The sequence below is a fragment of the Sebastes umbrosus genome, chromosome 19 (genome assembly GCF_015220745.1).
Source record: "Sebastes umbrosus isolate fSebUmb1 chromosome 19, fSebUmb1.pri, whole genome shotgun sequence".
NCBI classification, from domain to species: Eukaryota; Metazoa; Chordata; class Actinopteri; order Perciformes; family Sebastidae; genus Sebastes; species Sebastes umbrosus.
The window spans coordinates 7,563,815-7,581,085 of NC_051287.1; the positions used below are offsets into that span (position 1 = coordinate 7,563,815).

Genomic DNA, 17,271 nt, shown 5'->3' on the forward strand with positions numbered 1-17,271 from the left:
AGAACTCACTTCATGTTTTTATACTGCATCCATCCTGCAGTATTACTGCATGTATGTCCTCGTGAATGTTGCAGAATTTTATCATTTTACCATGTGACACCGCAAGAAGATGTTTCGGTTATTTTCCAAATCAAGCTGTTAGGTTTGTCAGAAACAAACCCGAGTCTCTCTCTTCAGTTGTGGTTCAATTTAGGGCGGCGACTAATGAACATTTCCATTATCGATTAATCTGTCTTTTTCAATTAAACAATAAATTGTCTGTCTGTCTATTCTCTATTGTTTCACTGACATCCTTTTCATACTGGGAAAAAGGAAGGTAATGGCTTCTGCTCTTGAAGAATAAAATACCTCTAACTGCCTGTGTGTTTCCCCTCAGAGAGGGAAAACCACACTAAAGGTCTTTGCACACTAAGTCTGTATTTTTCATCCAAAATTGTATCACATTTAAAATGAAATACGACCTCACGCATCAAAACATTCAGTTTAGATGCCACATTCAGGTTAATACAGTTCATGTAACCATGTTGTTTGATTTCCTGCATAACCTGATTTCTCAGACGAGCCTGCAGGTTCTGTCTGCTATGCAGCAGGTGTGTTTACCTGTTTCCCCTCAGGAACTGGAGTGACAGTCCCGTACAGGGCGACAGTGCTCTCTGTGGACAACACCATGCCATTGTAGCACTGGCACTGAAGAGACAAGAACGAGAACACAAGTCCGTGTTAGTTAGCATCAGAGGGAAGAATACAGTATGATATCTTTCTTTATATATCATAATCACAATCAACAGTTTAGTTTGAAAATCTTGAACGTGTCACGTTGATTGCTTGTGCTTGAAGTGCTTACTCTGGTGATCAAATTAAGTGCTCCCTACTCACAGGTAATCTGCCTGAAAAATCACACGTCTTTGAGCATGCTGATTAAAAGCTCTATTTAGCCTTATTTGGTTTAAACATGTAAATGCAACCGCAAGTGTGGTGTGTGGTGGGGACTTTTTTGAACATTTTGAGGTACTATATATATATATATATATATATATAAAAACTGGCATGGTCATTTTCAAAGGTGTCCCTTGACCTCTGACCTCAAGATATGTGAATGAAAATGGGTTCTATGGGTACCCACGAGTCTCCCCTTTATAGACATGCCCACTTTATGATAATCACATGCAGTTTGGGGCAAGTCATAGTCAAGTCAGCACACTGACACACTGACAGCTGTTGTTGCCTGTTGGGCTTCAGTTTGCAACGTTTTGATTTGAGCATATTTTTTATGCTAAGTGCAGTACCTGTGAGGGTTTCTGGACAATATTTATCATTGTTTTGTGTTGTTAATTGATTTCTAATAATAAATATATACATACATTTGCATAAAGCAAGAATATTTGTCCATTCCCATGTTGATAAGAGTATTAAATAGTTGACAAATCTCCCTATAAGGTACATTTTGAACAGATAAAAAAATTGCAATTAATGCGATTAACTATTCGATTGACAGCCCGAGTATAAACAAATATATACCTATGTATCTATATATCTAAATTAATTTCTTCTCCTGTCAGTTTTTTGGCTGAATTACATCCTCTGTTTCACATTCCTGGATTCAAGTTCATTTCATTTCAGAATAAAATTACTTAAAACTTGTAAATTTAAAACCGAAAAGTAAAAACATATGTTTCCACACTTACACACTTTTAGAAGATGAAACATTTGCTATATAGCATGAATGCACAATTAGTTAACACATAAAAAAAGATTGTAAAATGGGGAAGTTATAAAGCTGTACCAGCTTATCAGACAGGACACACTGGAGGAAACCAGTTCCGTCTCTCAGCACGATGAACATCAGGTTCTTCCCTGTAGGAGACAACAAATAAACGTAAATATGAGTCAAACTTTCTGTCAATCAAGTTCAAAAAGTAAGATGTTCTGAATTTATGAACAGCTAAAAGTAAAACTGCTTTGTTTGTTTTCATGTGTCAGACTCACCCTGTCTCCTGAGGCGATGAACCCATCCAAACACTTTGACTCTCTGGCCTCTCTTGGCCTCCAGATATTGGATTTTAACCTGCAAAACAGGGAACACTCATCTTTAGCTCATTAGCATAATAAGGCACACCAGCAGCCCTCGTCCCACATCATGTTGCTTCTTCATACGTCAGCGGACTAATTTGTCTAATCTTCGCAGGTCTTTAGACCGCGGTGGAAACGCACACAAAAGTGGGCTGAAATAACTTTTAGTTCCTCTTCTAGTTCCAACTTTTGGTGGAAACCCAGCCTAATACTGGAGTAGAAACGATATGGGTGCTGACCGTTTCAGGCTCAGGCAGGCTGGTGTCGTTCTCAACGGTGATCTTCTTGGCTTCTTCCAGGTTCTTCTCTCTCCTCTCGGTGTCCTCTGCCTGCCACAACAGACATTTAACGATATTATCAGCTTCATGATTGCATAGACATGTGAATTATAGCTCAACTCTGTAAAACTGCACGGAGATAAAAAAAAATCAAACATCCTGGAATATTATATGACTCACTGATGACAGGAAAAAACACAAAGTCACCCAGAAACAAAACTAAGAGGTGACGTGAAACAAACCTCCTTCTTGTCTTTGGAGTCGCACTTCAACTGCTCGCGGTTAAAGGCTTTCTTTGCATTCTTCATCTGCGTCTTGGAGATCACCGCCCAACGCTGAGGAAGAGGAGAAACACATATATGAGGAGATTAAGAAATAAATAAAAGCAACATGTAAAGTGTGTCAGTTTCTGATTCTGCAGGTTTTTACTGCAGTCAAAGACAGCAGCAGCTGAACTAGACGTAATCATTTCCTGTCTATGTAGAACGTAGATATGTTAAAAAAGGTTAAAGTGAATTTAAGAAATGAGAAAAAGTTTTTTTTTTTTTTTAAACCAACCTCTCCCTCCTTCTGCGATTCTACGTAGATGGTCGGGAACGGCTCCTTCCCAGCGGACATCAGAGCCTGTGAGGATTTGTTCATAAACACAATTAGTTGCTGACAGACATATTAGTGCAACTGGATCAACCAGTGGGACTGGGACGATACACCTATCTCCTAATTCGATACTATCACAATACTTGGGTGCCGATTCGCTATGTATTGTGATTTTTTAAGTATTGCGATTCGATATCACGATTTATTGTGATTTATGTTAACTTTTTAAACACTAGCCCATGGGAAAAGTTGAATCATACACTTCTAGGGACTTTTACTTTGGAAAATATCTAAATTAATACAGTAAGAATGTTTGATTTTCAGCATGTATGTAGTCAGAGATGTCCTGAAGTCAAATATATCAGTCATTGTCAGGCATTATTTATTACATTTTTTCCAGCAACCCAAAAATCAGAGAATAAAGACATTTCCTTCACAAATTAGTGCTATTTTCTTTTTAATTTATAAGGGACATGTAATGTTTTATACTTCTGGTGAATATAATCCAATCAATCTTATTTCCATATATGTATTTTGTATATACAGTTCCCTTTATTAACACCTTATTTTGAAAACCGTACATAGTCACACATGTATACTTCTGCTAACTAACTTCACCAAGTAAAAAACACATGCCTGAATACAATTAAAGTAAATAACAGGAGGTACTTTAAGCTACATGGCCGTTTACCTTGAGAGGAGTTTTGAAGGGTTTCTGCTCCGTGCCGTCCCCATCGTTGTCGCAGCCACATTTGTCCGACACATACACCTCACCTGTGAAGCAGAAGCAGAGTTAGACGCAGCACTCCCTCCCTGTCATATAAAGTACCTGGGGCAACCCTGGATTTAAAGCTACTATAAGGAACTTTCATTTTGTGTTACCCCTGTGGACAAATTCATAGTGTTTCCAAGCATCAGAGTCCCTTTATGTTCCATTCACACCAAGATCAAAGTGAGTTTTCACTTTGCTTTACTCGCACTATCGCCAGTATCATTTGTGTTCATTCATACTAGACGCGTCAGAGATGAGATGTCTCCATATAGATATCCACTGTTGCTGGTTAGTTGGTTCAGCATCAAGTCAAGAAAACTGTTTGCACAAAGACCCTCCTGATTAAAAGTAGCGAGGAAAGTGAAAGAGAAAGAGAACTGAACTAACTGCCTATTTCCAGTAAACTGCCAACGTCTTGCTGAAGAATGAGTCACGTTTTGAATTTGTACCTCCTGGAGTAATATTGAAACTAGACAAACATTTTAAAGAGTTTAGTTATCTGCGGCTCTACCAGACTAAACCGAGATAGACAGTGTGTGTTTAGTGTTGGTGAGGGAGGTTTGAAGCCTCCGGTCAGGGTTTATTGCTCACCACCAGTTTTGTCAAATGTCTATCTATCTATCTATCTATCTATCTATCTATCTATCTATCTAACGTGCCATTATTTATAGCCTACATTTCAAGTAAGTGATCTTAAAATCTTCCAGAAAACGAACAAACGCAAGACTGGCATAGTCCAAATAAATCCAGATATTTTAACTTACAAGTCTGAAGCTGACTTTCAGTACTCAATGCTTCAACTTAATAATAAGGAATGCAGTGTGATAGCATAAAGAGTGTGGAAGTCATACATGGGGTAACCTAAATTTAATTAATTGAGAGTGACGACAACATTAAGCAAGTTGAAGAAACACACACATATAGACTACTGTAGTCTCTACTACAAAGCTGCAATCACAGCTCTGTATCACAGTCAATAAAAGAACTTGTTCATATAGTATTCATTAAATTTCTATGGACATATCGTCATCTGTACAAACCTCTCCTGTATATATATATAAAACTTATGATTCCACCTGTATATACCAAATGTAATCTCTTATGTTTATCTTATATATTATTACTTAGTCCAATATGCATATAGCTCTATGTACATAACCTCTCTGCGCATAGATATAAATATAACTCCACCTGTATATACCATTTATTCTTTATAATACTGTTAACCAAATGTTTTAATACAATATCTCATCAGTATGCAACTTATAAATAAGCTCTTTCTCCTCAGCATATAACACATGTCAATCCTTTGCACCTTAACTACAATCTTTATATATGTATACGCCTATGTACATACACCACATATATTCTCATTTGTAAATATTGTCTTAATCAGCACTTGTTTGCACTCTGGTTAGATGCAAAACTGCATTTTCATTGTACTTGTACTGTGTGCATAAAGTTCAATCTAATCTAATCTAACATGGTGGCAAACAAGTCTCCTCTGGGTGTAACCTTCCACTCACACTGTGAATAAAAGCCTGTGAACACAGTTATGGTGGGAATATAATTACAGTACAATATGGCCTAATTGCATTCAATACATCTGTCTAGTGCTGAGGGGGTGATGTAAATTTGAAACCCAACGCTGCATAATAAATCACAACATATACCTGAATATACATAGCCTATAACCAGGGTCTGAAATTAAGTTTTTTCCTCACTTGCCACTGTGGCAGGTCACTGAACATTTCTACTAGCCACGCAATTTTTTTGTCTGCCACTTCTGAAATCTATGTAGAACGCTTTAGAATCATAAATACTAGGACTGTGTATTGGCAATAGCAGAAAAAGTAAAAAAAAAAAATATCAGATTAGTAGGATCTGCATTTGCATTTCTCTTTGCAAATAAAACAAAGTATTGACTGAGTTAATATTTGCTTGTAAACTGTTAATTAGAAATCAATACAGGGTTTTTGAGAATCGATACAGTATCACAAAAGATAATGTTGCAATACTCCATATTTTCGATATTTTCTTCCACCCCTAGTAAACACTGAGTCAGTGGTAACAGACAGTAGAAATATGGACCATGTAACCTTAATCACTGACTATTTTTAATTTAGAAATTGTTTTTTAAAAATAATATTTCTTAATATAAGGAAAACTTATCTGCCATGGTGGCAGGTGACCTGACATTTTCACCTGCCACAACCAATATTTCCCCCTTGTATTTGGCAGCTGGCAGGTGTTAGTTTCATTCCCTGCCTATAACCATAACCCTAAAGCTCATCACACTTTTTTTGCTTCGTGCAGACATGATAATAGATGCACACACACACATAGCACATAACCCTATATATATATATATATATATATAAATAAATATATATATATATTTATAAATAAATAAATATATATATATTTATATATAAATAAATAAATAAATTTATATATTTATAAATAAATAAATATATATATATATATATATATAAATAAATATATAATATAAATATATATATATATAAATAAATATATATATATATATAAATAAATAAATATATATATAAATAAATAAATATATATATATAAATAAATAAATATATATATAAATAAATAAATATATATATATATATATATATAAATAAATATATATATATATAAACCATAGGTATCTCTGGGTGGATTCAGACTATCTTGACTCTGCATAGGTGACACAAAATGAAACTGAAAGCATCATAAACAGATAAAAAAAAAATGACATTAAGCTATATGTTACAGACTGCGACCTAAATACTATTGTATATCTTCTGTTGACTATAAAAACAGTAAAATATACAAAGCAAAACTACCAGATTAGCTAATTACCTGACACAGCAAACTGACAGCTGTCAAACCCAGCAAGCTAAATATTATATATGACTATATTACTTTGACTCTATATATTATATGACTGTGTAAACTGTATAAATAGATATTGAACCAGAGACATACATATTCAGAAACCAGTGTTAGCTTGCATGCTAACTGCTACAACTGATGCAATATATGCAACACACACACACACATGGCTTTGGGAACTAAAGCTAAAGCTAGCTCTGGTTAGCTCTTTCTTCCTTACCCACTGAGACTTGTTCCACACCTTTAGTTATCTCCGTCGCCATGTCAGGTCCAGGTGCTACGATACTCCGCTGAGAGAGAGAGAGAGGGAACTTGACAACTGTGTTAAAAGAAAGGGAATGAAGCCCCAGAAGCGACTGAAGGAGGAGAGTCTGCTCAGCTGCGGAAACGCAACTTTACATCAGCCAAGCCGCAGCGCGCTGATTGGCTAACATGGAATACGTCACTCCCAAAACAGCAAATCTGATTGGTTGCGCTGCTTGTCAATTAACTGGTTGGCCAATAAAAAGAGGTCAATCAACACTGTGTGAAGATTAATTTAAAAAAAAAAAGAAAAGAAAATGACGCAATACTATACAACAATACAATGCGAATTAAGAAAAAAACAATTCTGATGAATATTTTTTTTTATTTTATTTGACCTTTATTTAACCAGGTAAAATCAATTGAGAACCAATTCTCATTTACAATGATGACCTGGCCAAGAGGCAGTAGCACAGTCCACACAAGTGACACAAACAGCACAGATACAATACAGTATGACAAACACATGAGAAAATGGCTAAAAACAGCATAGGTAAATTAATAAACACTATGTACAAAAAAAAGGCGGATTACTGGATGTTCTTTGTAAAAATGGAAGAGAGAGAGAGAAGTGAGGGCTGGTCAGCAAGTACAGCAGTCAACTATGACTTGTTGCAGCTTTTGTTTGAACATGTTGAGAGAGGTGAGAGCTGTTAGTTTGAGCGTGTTTTGTAGTGAGTTCCAGTCATTTGCAGCGGCAAAATGAAAGGAGTTATGACCAAACACAGTACGGACTTTTGGAATGATGAGCCTAATGAAGTCACTGGATCTTAAACGGCGATTGCTGTAAATGTGCAGAAGATTGGAGAGGTAGCGAGGGGTCATTCCCAAAATATACAGTATATCCTCCTGAGACCCAGCCACATGTGTCCTCTGTAGTGGACATTTTGTCCACATGCATATCCTCTTACTCTTTTGACCTACTCTATCAACCCCTGGTGTATTGTAAAGAGGACATCCTAGGCTTTCCAGTGATATGGCATGTGTTGTTTTTTTTTTAATCAATTTTAATGTATTCTTGGTTTAATATCACTCTACAGCCATAATCTGTTCATTGTTTTTAGTCTTTTCACACTGAAATAGTCCTGTAGTCCACTACAGTGGACAATAAAAATAAAGTTTAACAAGACTAAATTGTTAAGATTTTCTTTTAAACCTGAATAGGAAGGAAATCACAAAAAAAAGTAATTGGAAGACACTTTTTTTTAACTCGGTTCCCAGGAGGATATTGAAGGAACTGGCCTTCTACCTCCAAGAGGTCAAGGCCCAGTTACGTGTTGGTTAATCTTGTGTGACAAAGAGAATTTCCAAACAGATGAGTTAAAGCATAATGATTCAATTTATTCCGAACAATCAATGTTGCATAAGTAAAAATAAAAGAGTTTACAGATATCTGGATCCAATCAACGTGTCCCTGACAACATACAGTGCATGGGTCAGTTCGCGAAGTCTGAACCCCGAGCTATCCCTGATCCAGTCTTTTCATGGTTTACACAATATTAATATTCATGAGATTATGACACGTGATATTTTTGCTGCATATCTTCTTCTTTGTTATCTCCTTCTGACTCCTTCCTCTTCTTGACCTTGCAAAAAGAACAGCACTTGCCTCCCTTTCCTCGCAATCACTCCATTCACAACAAATCCAACAGTCAGGTTATTGCAGGTCATTGTAAGCACTTTTGTACATAATAAATCCAACAATATGGAATAATATAAAAATTGTTTTTGGTTCAGTGAAGTTTTGAGGAATTTGGGAAGGAAAGAGGGTCACTGTTAAAAAATATTGATTGACTCAGACAAGGTTTTAATATAAGATAAGATAAGATAAGATATTCCTTTATTAGTCCCGCAGTGGGGAAATTTGCAGTGTACAGCAGCAAAGGGGATAGTGCAAAAAACAAGATGCATCAGCTAACACAGAAAAAAAGAGCTAAACAAAATATGAACCATTTAAATAGAAGGAAGTATAAAAAATAGGAGCAGTATATACAACACTGACAATAAACAGACTATTAACAAAATTGCACGAGTGGAAAATGATATTGCACAGAAATGAAATTCCACCTGAAAATATCAGGTTATTGTTGTTTTTGGTGTGTAAGTGTAAGTGGTCTACTGGGAGCAGTGCTGGTTGTGGAGTCTGACAGCTGCAGGAAGGAAGGACCTGCGATAGCGCTCCTTCACACACTTTGGGTGGAGCAGCCTGTCGCTGAAGGAGCTCTCCAGTGATGAGATGGTGTCCTGCATGGGGTGGGAGTCATTCTCCATCATGGATGATAGCTTAGCCATCATCCTCCTCTCTCCCACCACCTCCTCATATTAATTCAATGTTTGATCTATTAAAATGCTGAGATAAGGATAAAACTTCATAAAGAAAGGCCCATGCAGGAAAACAGAGAGAACTGAGCAAAAATACAAACATAGATCAACAGAAGAACTATACGGACCACACAACAGGTTAGAGGCTCAATAATCACACCACAAATAGTGACACATTTGCTCAGAGAAGTCTATATTTTTTTAAATACTTTTATTGCAAATTACTCATGAATTATACATTCACAATATATGCAGTATTTGCAATAGTATATTTGTAATTTTTTTTCTTATATTTTATAAACCCAGTGCTACATACAGAACAGAAGAGTAAGATAGAACAAAGAGTAAATGGATAAATGAGAAGAAAAGAAGAATACAAATATACATATATATACACACATACACATATACATACAGACATATACATACATACATAAACAATACACAAAAAAAGAAAAAATAAGTCTATATGATGACATCAATTGGGTAAACTGTATTTATTCTGTTTGGTTATTTATTGCCAAATATATGATTTTTAAATCCCACACCGCTCCCATTTCCTTCAAATATCTGAGGTCTCCCACAATTCATAACTAATTTATAGTAAAAAAAAAAAAGTTTACTGTTTCACTACAAAGATTTAAAACAAGAAATATCCCAAAATAATATTTTTTATTTACTTTATCATTATCTCTCACACAATTTTCACATTATTTATTTTTTTACTTTTTTTAAAGATCTTAAATTGATTAAAGATTTTTTTTTGCAATTGGTTACTTAGTATACAAATATGTTGCTTTAAAGAATAATAACCAAAACAATCATGAGCAGTGATAACCACCATGGCTGAAAAGAGACAGAGCGCCACATACAGAAACTCTAAACGAGTTGTCGTGTGTGGTGTCCTGTCTCTCTGGATTTCAGTCTTTTGTGTTTAAGTGTTACAGATTTTAGCAGAGGCTCCATAAACATGCACACCAAATCCAGGAGAGAGTGGCTGAGTGAATGTGGTCTGGACTCTGTGGAGGAGAGTCATGGTTTCAGAGACGCTGTAGAAGGACAGAATACCTGCACTGTGGTCCAGGTACACTCCTAATCTGGTGGACTGAGGACCAGAGATGGGAGTTGTGATGTTGTTATGTCTGAATTCATAATAACCATCGTCGAAACACTCTAATGCCCAAGACTTGACATTGTTTCCAAATGCACTTTCTCTTCCTGCTCTGCTAATATTCTTGTATGCGACTGCTACAAAAAGCTTGCACCCTTTCCACTCCACCTCCCAGTAACAACGTCCAGTAAGACTTTGTCTACACAAAACCTGAGACCAGTCAGTGAAGCTGTCTGGGTTATTATAATGGTCATATTTGTTATAACCGTATTTTGCGGTCTCTCGGCTACTTGAATTCACCACATGTTTGTGTGCTGTGTTTAGATCCAGTGTGATTTGACATGAATATTTGAGGAATTCATCTCTGGTCTTGGGCTCTGGTTGTGGTAGTAACACATCTTCAGTCTCTGTCAGTGAGATCTTGGTCAATTCCTCACTCAGAATGTCCTGTAGTTTATCTTTGGCCTCTGACACAGCTGCAGTCACATCCGCAGTGTACCACAGAGGGCAGATATTGATGCTGGATGAGTCTGTAGCTTCATTAAGACATGACAACGACGGGTAGTTCTGTAGAAACTGGGTGTGGTCCTCTGTGTGTGACAGCTGCTCCAACTCAGCGTCTTTCCAGCTGAGATCGGCGATCTCCTTCTGCAGCTTCTCCTGAAGCTCGTTGACGTGAGTCACTTCAGCTTTCTGACGAGATCTGATCTGCTGCTTCGCATCTGTGAAGATCTTATTGCTGTCCCTCACCGCTTTATCAGCAGAGTGATTGATAGTCTCCACCTCCTGCTGGAGCACCTTCACATCTTTCTCTCTCTTCTGGATTCTCTGCTGGATCTTTTGCCGACTCACCCCGAGCTCTTTCTGCTTCTCAGTCATTTCTGCTGCAGCTGAAACTGTGTCGTGGCCTTTATGTTCATCCATGGAGCAGAGAATACAGATACACTGCTGATCAGTGCGGCAGAAAATCTTCATCACCTCATTGTGACGAGTGCAGGTGTTCTCCCGAAGCTTCTTGGAGGGGTCGACCAGCTTGTGTTTCTTTAATGGAACGACTTCATAGTGAGGCTGGAGGTGCTGCTCACAGTAAGAGACCAGACACTGCAAACAGGACTTGAGAGCTTTCAGCTTTCTCCCAGTGCAGAAATCACAGGCCACATCTCCAGGTCCGGCATAGCAGTGATCATCAGGAGCAGCTTGGTGTCCTGTCTTCTTCAGTTCCTCCACTAAATCTGCCAACATGGTGTTTCTCACCAGAGCAGGCCTCGGTCCAAAGGTCTGTCTGCACTGAGGACAGCTGTAGATTTCTTTCTGATCCTCTTCATCCCAGTGGCTTTTAATACAGCTCATACAGTAGTTGTGACCACAGGAAATAGTCACCGGATCCTTCAGTAGATCCAAACAGTTCGAACAGCAGAGTTTTTCCTCGTCCATCTGAATTCCTCGCTGCGCCATTTCACCTCTCAGAGACAGTGAATAACAAACCCTTTCACTTCCTCATACAAGAAAGATGCTGGGAACTGATCCAAATCAAGACTGAGCTCCCTTGTCAGTGTTTACTCACTGATCTGCACTGAATAAGGTTTGTCAGCTCTTGTACTTCACAGCATGTTGGTTACACCCATCTGTAAACTGGCATATCAGTGGAGGAGGCAGGAATCAGGGAACACGTGGACTGAAGGGGACTGGCTTTGTTTGAGAGCAGGAAGAAGAAATTTGATTAATTCCAGAGTCAGAAACAGTGATAACAGCCTGCGGTGCAGGACACACTGTTTATGATCTAAATAATCACAATTCCAACACATCTGTCCAACTCACCATTATTTTATCAATTTGAACAGTGTAGAAAATATAATGTTATAACTCGTGCAGTATAATCCAAGTCTCATTTATCCAGTCGCGTGCTCACAAACGTACATACATTTCCAGCTTCTGGTGGGAAAATTGTCATCACCCAAGAAATTGTAAGTGCTGTCCAGGATGCTGAAAACTTAATGCAGATACAGCACATAATGTGCTTATAAATAAACTAACAAGCTGCTCTTATTGCTTATATTATTACAGATGTCCATATGCTACTGCATGTATTGTAATAGCAGAACTGTTACCAGTGCCACATCCACTGCTACTGTTACCACTCCTCCTCCTCCTCCTACAGTAGTTCCCACAGAAAGCAGACACAACGCACATGAAAGAAAAAAGGATTGTGTTTTATTTACAGTGATTTTCATCAGAATTACAATACAAACGATTTATAGACTGAGTCTCCACAGACGGAGAATTCATCCAGAATTTGAGGAGGTCAGCTGGAGACTGTGTGTGTGTGTTGAAGGAACTGGCCTTCTACCTCCGAGAGGTCAAAGCCCAGTTACGTGCTGGTTAATCTTGTGTGACAAAGAGATTTTCCAAACAGACGGGTTAAAGCATAATAATACAATTTATTCCGAACAATCAATGTTGCATAAGTAAAATAAAAGAGTTTACAGATATCTGGATCCAATCAACGTGTCCCTGACAACATACAGTGCATGGGTCAGTTCGCGAAGTCTGAACCCCGAGCTATCCCTGATCCAGCGTTTTTATAGTTTACACAATATCAATAGTCATGAGCTTATGGCACGTGATGTTTTTGCTGCATATCTTCTTCTTTGTTTCTCCTTCTGACTCCTTTCTCTCATTGACCTTGCAAAAAGAACAGAACGTGCATCCTCCCTGTCCTCGCAAACACTTCATGCACAACAAATCCAACAATCAGGTTATTTCAGGTCATTGTAAGCACTTTTGTACATAATAAATCCAACAGACCCTCTTTTGAACTTAACCAAGTTCACCTACAGATAATGTTACATACAGATATATTTATTATAAGCATAGATAATGTTACGTACAGATGTATTAATTATAAGCATCATCACACAACCTCTTCAGGATCAACATCTTCACTATCCCCCACCATTTCCAGGAGACCCTGTCTCTCAGCTTGGAACATGGCCATCTGATAAGAAGGAGGTGCATCCGGATGCTTTCGTTGCACAGCAGAAATAATCACACGCTCAGTGAGGTGGCGAATACATGGAATACAGCAACAACCGCATAATACTAAGCATGCACACACAGCAAGGATTGAGGAGAATAGAGATACCACCATGGACTTCCATTTCCCAAAGGTACGGTCTAACCAGTCGTTAATGGGGCTGTTGATACCTGAGTCATCGTGCATGGATTCAGACAGCGTCCGGAGCCCCTCTAGCGCCTTAGTTACAGTCCCGTCCGGCGCTGTATTGTTAGGGATGAAAATACAACATGAGTCTTGGAACATTGAGCATACACCGCCTTTCTCTGCCAGCAGCATATCTAATGCCATTCTATTTTGGATCACCATCAGTGACGTAGGAGCCATTTGTTCAGCTAGTCCGGCAATTGCATCACGGGTTAGATTAGTCAAACGGAGAACATTATAGTGGATGTAGTTAATGCGGTCAACATTTTTGTTAGGAGTGATAGGGATCAGAGCACTTATTAGAGGTATGTTTTCAAAGCCTGCAGCTATTTGGTCAGCTAGTTTATATTCATTAGGGACTCCTCTAGGTACTCCAATGGCATTTTTGATCTGTGGTGTGCAGTTGTATTTACGGTTTCAGTGCGATTTTGATGTGCCTCGGTGTCGTTTGGTGCTAGTTTAATCGTTACATTCTTCCCTGTTCCTTCTGGCTTCTCCTTTTTTGGTCGAGGATTGTCCAGAAAAAAGAGGACAAGAGAGATAAACACAGATACTACAACAAACGCTATTAGCAGTTTGCCGTACTGCATGATGCTTCTAGCTTGTTTTCCTGCGCGCAACTGAAAAACTTTTATCTGGGTGGTCCTATTTTATACTGGTTTGGGAAAGGAAGTGAAACTTCTCTCTGGTGGATTCTCCCCACCCCTGGTTTCTCTTTTTATCTATTTTTATCTATTTTTATCTATTTTTGTCTATTTTAGCATTTATTCTAAGCAACAATTTTTAATACAATGTGATATATAATGTTTTTCAAAAACCACCTAGATGAGTCCACCTAAACAACCATGTTAGCCTGATTTAACTGTAAATACAGGCAAGACCTTGTAACCTTCTTTCCCTTATGTGTATCTCATCACAGTCACAGTTTATACAGTATATGAAAAATAAAAAATTATACGTGACCCTCTTTTCACGTAGCCTGGGCTCCCTGTGGGGCTGCCTCCTCTGCTTCAGGTCCTGTCCTGCTGCTGGAGCACTGTGTTAGGTGCCACCAGTTGAGTCCTTTTCCTTCGAGCTGCACAGCTGTTGCAGTTCTGGCCAGAACCTTGTGTGGGCCTGTCCAACGTGGCTCCGACCACTTCCTCTTTAACACCTTCAACCAAAGGTGTTCCGGGGGTCCGGGGTCAGGTCCTGGAACGTCCTCTGTGACAGGGGTGACAGGTTTGTCACCTGTATAGGAGAGAGCTGACACAAGAGCATTAACCTTCAAATAGTATGGTCTGTAACCGAGGTCAGGAAGGGGAGAGGGGTTTTGGGACGGCCCTAGGAAAGGTCGGCCACACGTAAGCTCAAATGGTGTGAGTCCTGTTATTGTGGATGATACACAGTGCCAAATTTGTGTTGTAGTCCCAGAGCCTTTTCGACAGATTGCAGGTCTTTATTTTTGAAATGTGAACCATTATCTGACCTGATCAATTTAGGAAACCCATGTTTCGGAATGTACTCATTCACCAGACATTTAATGACTGATTTTGCGTCCTCTTTTCCCGTAGGGTAGGCCTCAACCCAACGTGAAAATGCGTCCACAATTACTAGGAGGAATCTTTTCCCCCCAGCCCTTACTCCCATATCTATGAAATCCATAAAGATTTCCTGTCCCGGGGCAGTGGGAGAAGGATGTTTTTCTGCCCTAGGAGTGATGGTAGGTCTGATGTTACATGTACTACATACGTCACACTTAGTCAAGAAGTCAGTTATAGTAGCATGTTTCCGGGGAATCCACCAGTGGCGGAGATCTCGTAACATCTGTTTGTGGCTTTTATGGTCAAGTCCATGAGTCTGAGTCAATATTGAGGACATCCAACAGGGGGGCATAACTATTTGATCTCCGTTATACCATATACCATCAAACTGTTCTATAGCTCCCTTATCTTCCCAGATGGTTCGTTCTGCTGCTGTGGCAGATTCCTGAGCTTGTATGATGGAGAAATCAGTTATCTCAGAACCGAGATCTGCTGTGGTCATGACCATCATAGTAGGTAAATACCCTGCCGCCTTTTTAGCGGCTGCATCCGCTGCTTCGTTTCCTATACTCTCTAAGTCAGTGCCCTGACTGTGTCCTTTCACTTTGATCACAGCTACCCTCTGTGGTAACTGGATTGCTTCCAACAACTCTTTCATCAACTCCTCATGAGCCATAGGTTTATTCTGACTAGTCTTAAAACCCGCTTGCACCCAGCCAGACATATCTCTGTGAATTGCATTGCACACATACGCAGAGTCTGTGAAAATATTCACTGCCTTCCCTTCCGCTAACCGCAGAGCACAAACTACAGCCGTAAGTTCTGCTGCCTGATGTTTTGGAGCTATGGCTAGGGACACATGGGGAACAGCTTCTTCTGACATGCGATACCATTGTTCTTGTGCTGGGGTTAGTTTTTACTGCGGCTGCTACTCCTGCTGGTGCTATATAAACATCTCTTACTCCTGTCCCCCAGGTTGTATCTAACAGGTTCTGTTGGAACTCATCTTGATACGTAAGATCATTATTTCTGTCATAATTCAGAGTGCAGTGGGGAGGATCGGGAACAGGGAGGTAAGGGTGTAGAGCCCTAATCCATGGTTGCCACATGTTGTAAAAGTCAATCAGAGAGTTTCTGTCGGCTAGCAGGGCCCAATATATGTCTGCACAGGGTGGTGGGGCATCAGGTGAGGTATCAGGACTCAACATGCACATGCGATCAGCACTGGAGGGGGAGGAGCACACCATTTCTTCTCCTCCGGGGAAACTCACTATCACAGCTTCTGGTGAACAATGTACAGAAGCCACCAGTGCTGCCAAAACATCTCTTCCCAGGAGATCACGTGGACAATCAGGTGCATACAAAAAGGGGTGCTCCATCACCTGTCTCCCAAGCCGGACAGGAAGGGGAACAGTAAAAGGCAGTCTTTGTTCAGTGCCGGAAAATCCCAAAACGGAAACATAGTGAGAGGAAAGGGAACACATAGGTTCAGCTAAGGTGGAGTAACGTGCTCCCGTATCCACCATGAACCATCTTCGTTTTCCGTTCACTGTCAACTGGAGACAGGGCTCTGCCAGCCCCTGCCCCTCCATCTCCGTCGGGCACCCCATGGGAACATTCCTGGTGTATATGGACCAGGTGGAGGTCCCTGCGCAGAGTACCCGCTGTATGCCTGCATTGGAGCTAGCTGTTGGTTTGGTGGAGTCTGTATTGCTGGCTGATATGACTGCTGTGGAGGCCCTCTCATCTGCTGTTGTTGTTTCTGAAGACAGTCACGTGCCCAGTGATCCGGGCTTCCGCAGATGTAACAACTGCCTCCTCTTGGTTGGGCATACCCCCTCCCCCTGCCTCCTCCTCTCCCTCTGCTTCTATTCCGTCCTTCATGATAAGGGGGCTGCTGATATGGGGCAGCTTGGTAAGGAACATGATACTGGGGTTGATACATAGCCTGTGGCGGGCCTTGCAGTGGATAAGGGTTCTGTGGCGGGGCTGGAGCTGGTGTTACAATTTGAGCCATCTGGTTATCTTTCTCTTTCCCTCCCTTTTTCTTATCTGTCGCACGAGTCCGTGCATCTGCCAACTGTAATTTAGTCAACTGAGCTACTATCTCTTTTAATGACTCATTTTCCTCTTCTAGTTCCAAAGTACCATCTAACACTTGAAACAATGGTGCC

At 39.7% G+C, this 17,271-nt stretch overlaps 2 protein-coding genes across 4 annotated transcripts in view; both read right to left on the reverse strand.

Moving 5' to 3' along the window:
* nars1 (asparaginyl-tRNA synthetase 1) overlaps nucleotides 1-7,022 on the reverse strand; it is a 19,215-nt gene extending 12,193 nt beyond the window's left edge. Inside the window, exons 1-8 of one of the 3 annotated variants that reach the window (XM_037752568.1) lie at nucleotides 6,839-7,022; nucleotides 3,637-3,719; nucleotides 2,907-2,972; nucleotides 2,591-2,683; nucleotides 2,310-2,399; nucleotides 1,987-2,065; nucleotides 1,784-1,854; nucleotides 601-687 (exon numbers count right to left, since the gene is read on the reverse strand). In XM_037752568.1, coding sequence (XP_037608496.1) covers nucleotides 601-687; nucleotides 1,784-1,854; nucleotides 1,987-2,065; nucleotides 2,310-2,399; nucleotides 2,591-2,683; nucleotides 2,907-2,972; nucleotides 3,637-3,719; nucleotides 6,839-6,881 — 612 coding nt within the window. In that variant the 5' untranslated portion in view covers nucleotides 6,882-7,022. The remainder of the gene's footprint in view (nucleotides 1-600; nucleotides 688-1,783; nucleotides 1,855-1,986; nucleotides 2,066-2,309; nucleotides 2,400-2,590; nucleotides 2,684-2,906; nucleotides 2,973-3,636; nucleotides 3,720-6,838) is intronic. The other 2 variants (XM_037752567.1, XM_037752569.1) reach the window with 2 other exon arrangements.
* Nucleotides 7,023-9,923: 2,901 nt separating this feature from the next.
* On the reverse strand, nucleotides 9,924-11,928 carry LOC119478124 (tripartite motif-containing protein 16-like). Its single transcript, XM_037752574.1, has one exon. The coding sequence runs from the start codon at nucleotides 11,807-11,809 to the stop codon at nucleotides 10,178-10,180; it is 1,632 nt and encodes a 543-aa protein (XP_037608502.1). The 5' UTR covers nucleotides 11,810-11,928; the 3' UTR covers nucleotides 9,924-10,177.
* Nucleotides 11,929-17,271: the final 5,343 nt, after the last annotated feature.

What these genes read in the sequence shown, in the direction of transcription:
- LOC119478124 (XM_037752574.1), bottom strand. Translation starts at nt 11,809, where the DNA reads ATGGCGCAGCGAGGAATTCAGATGGACGAGGAAAAACTCTGCTGTTCG.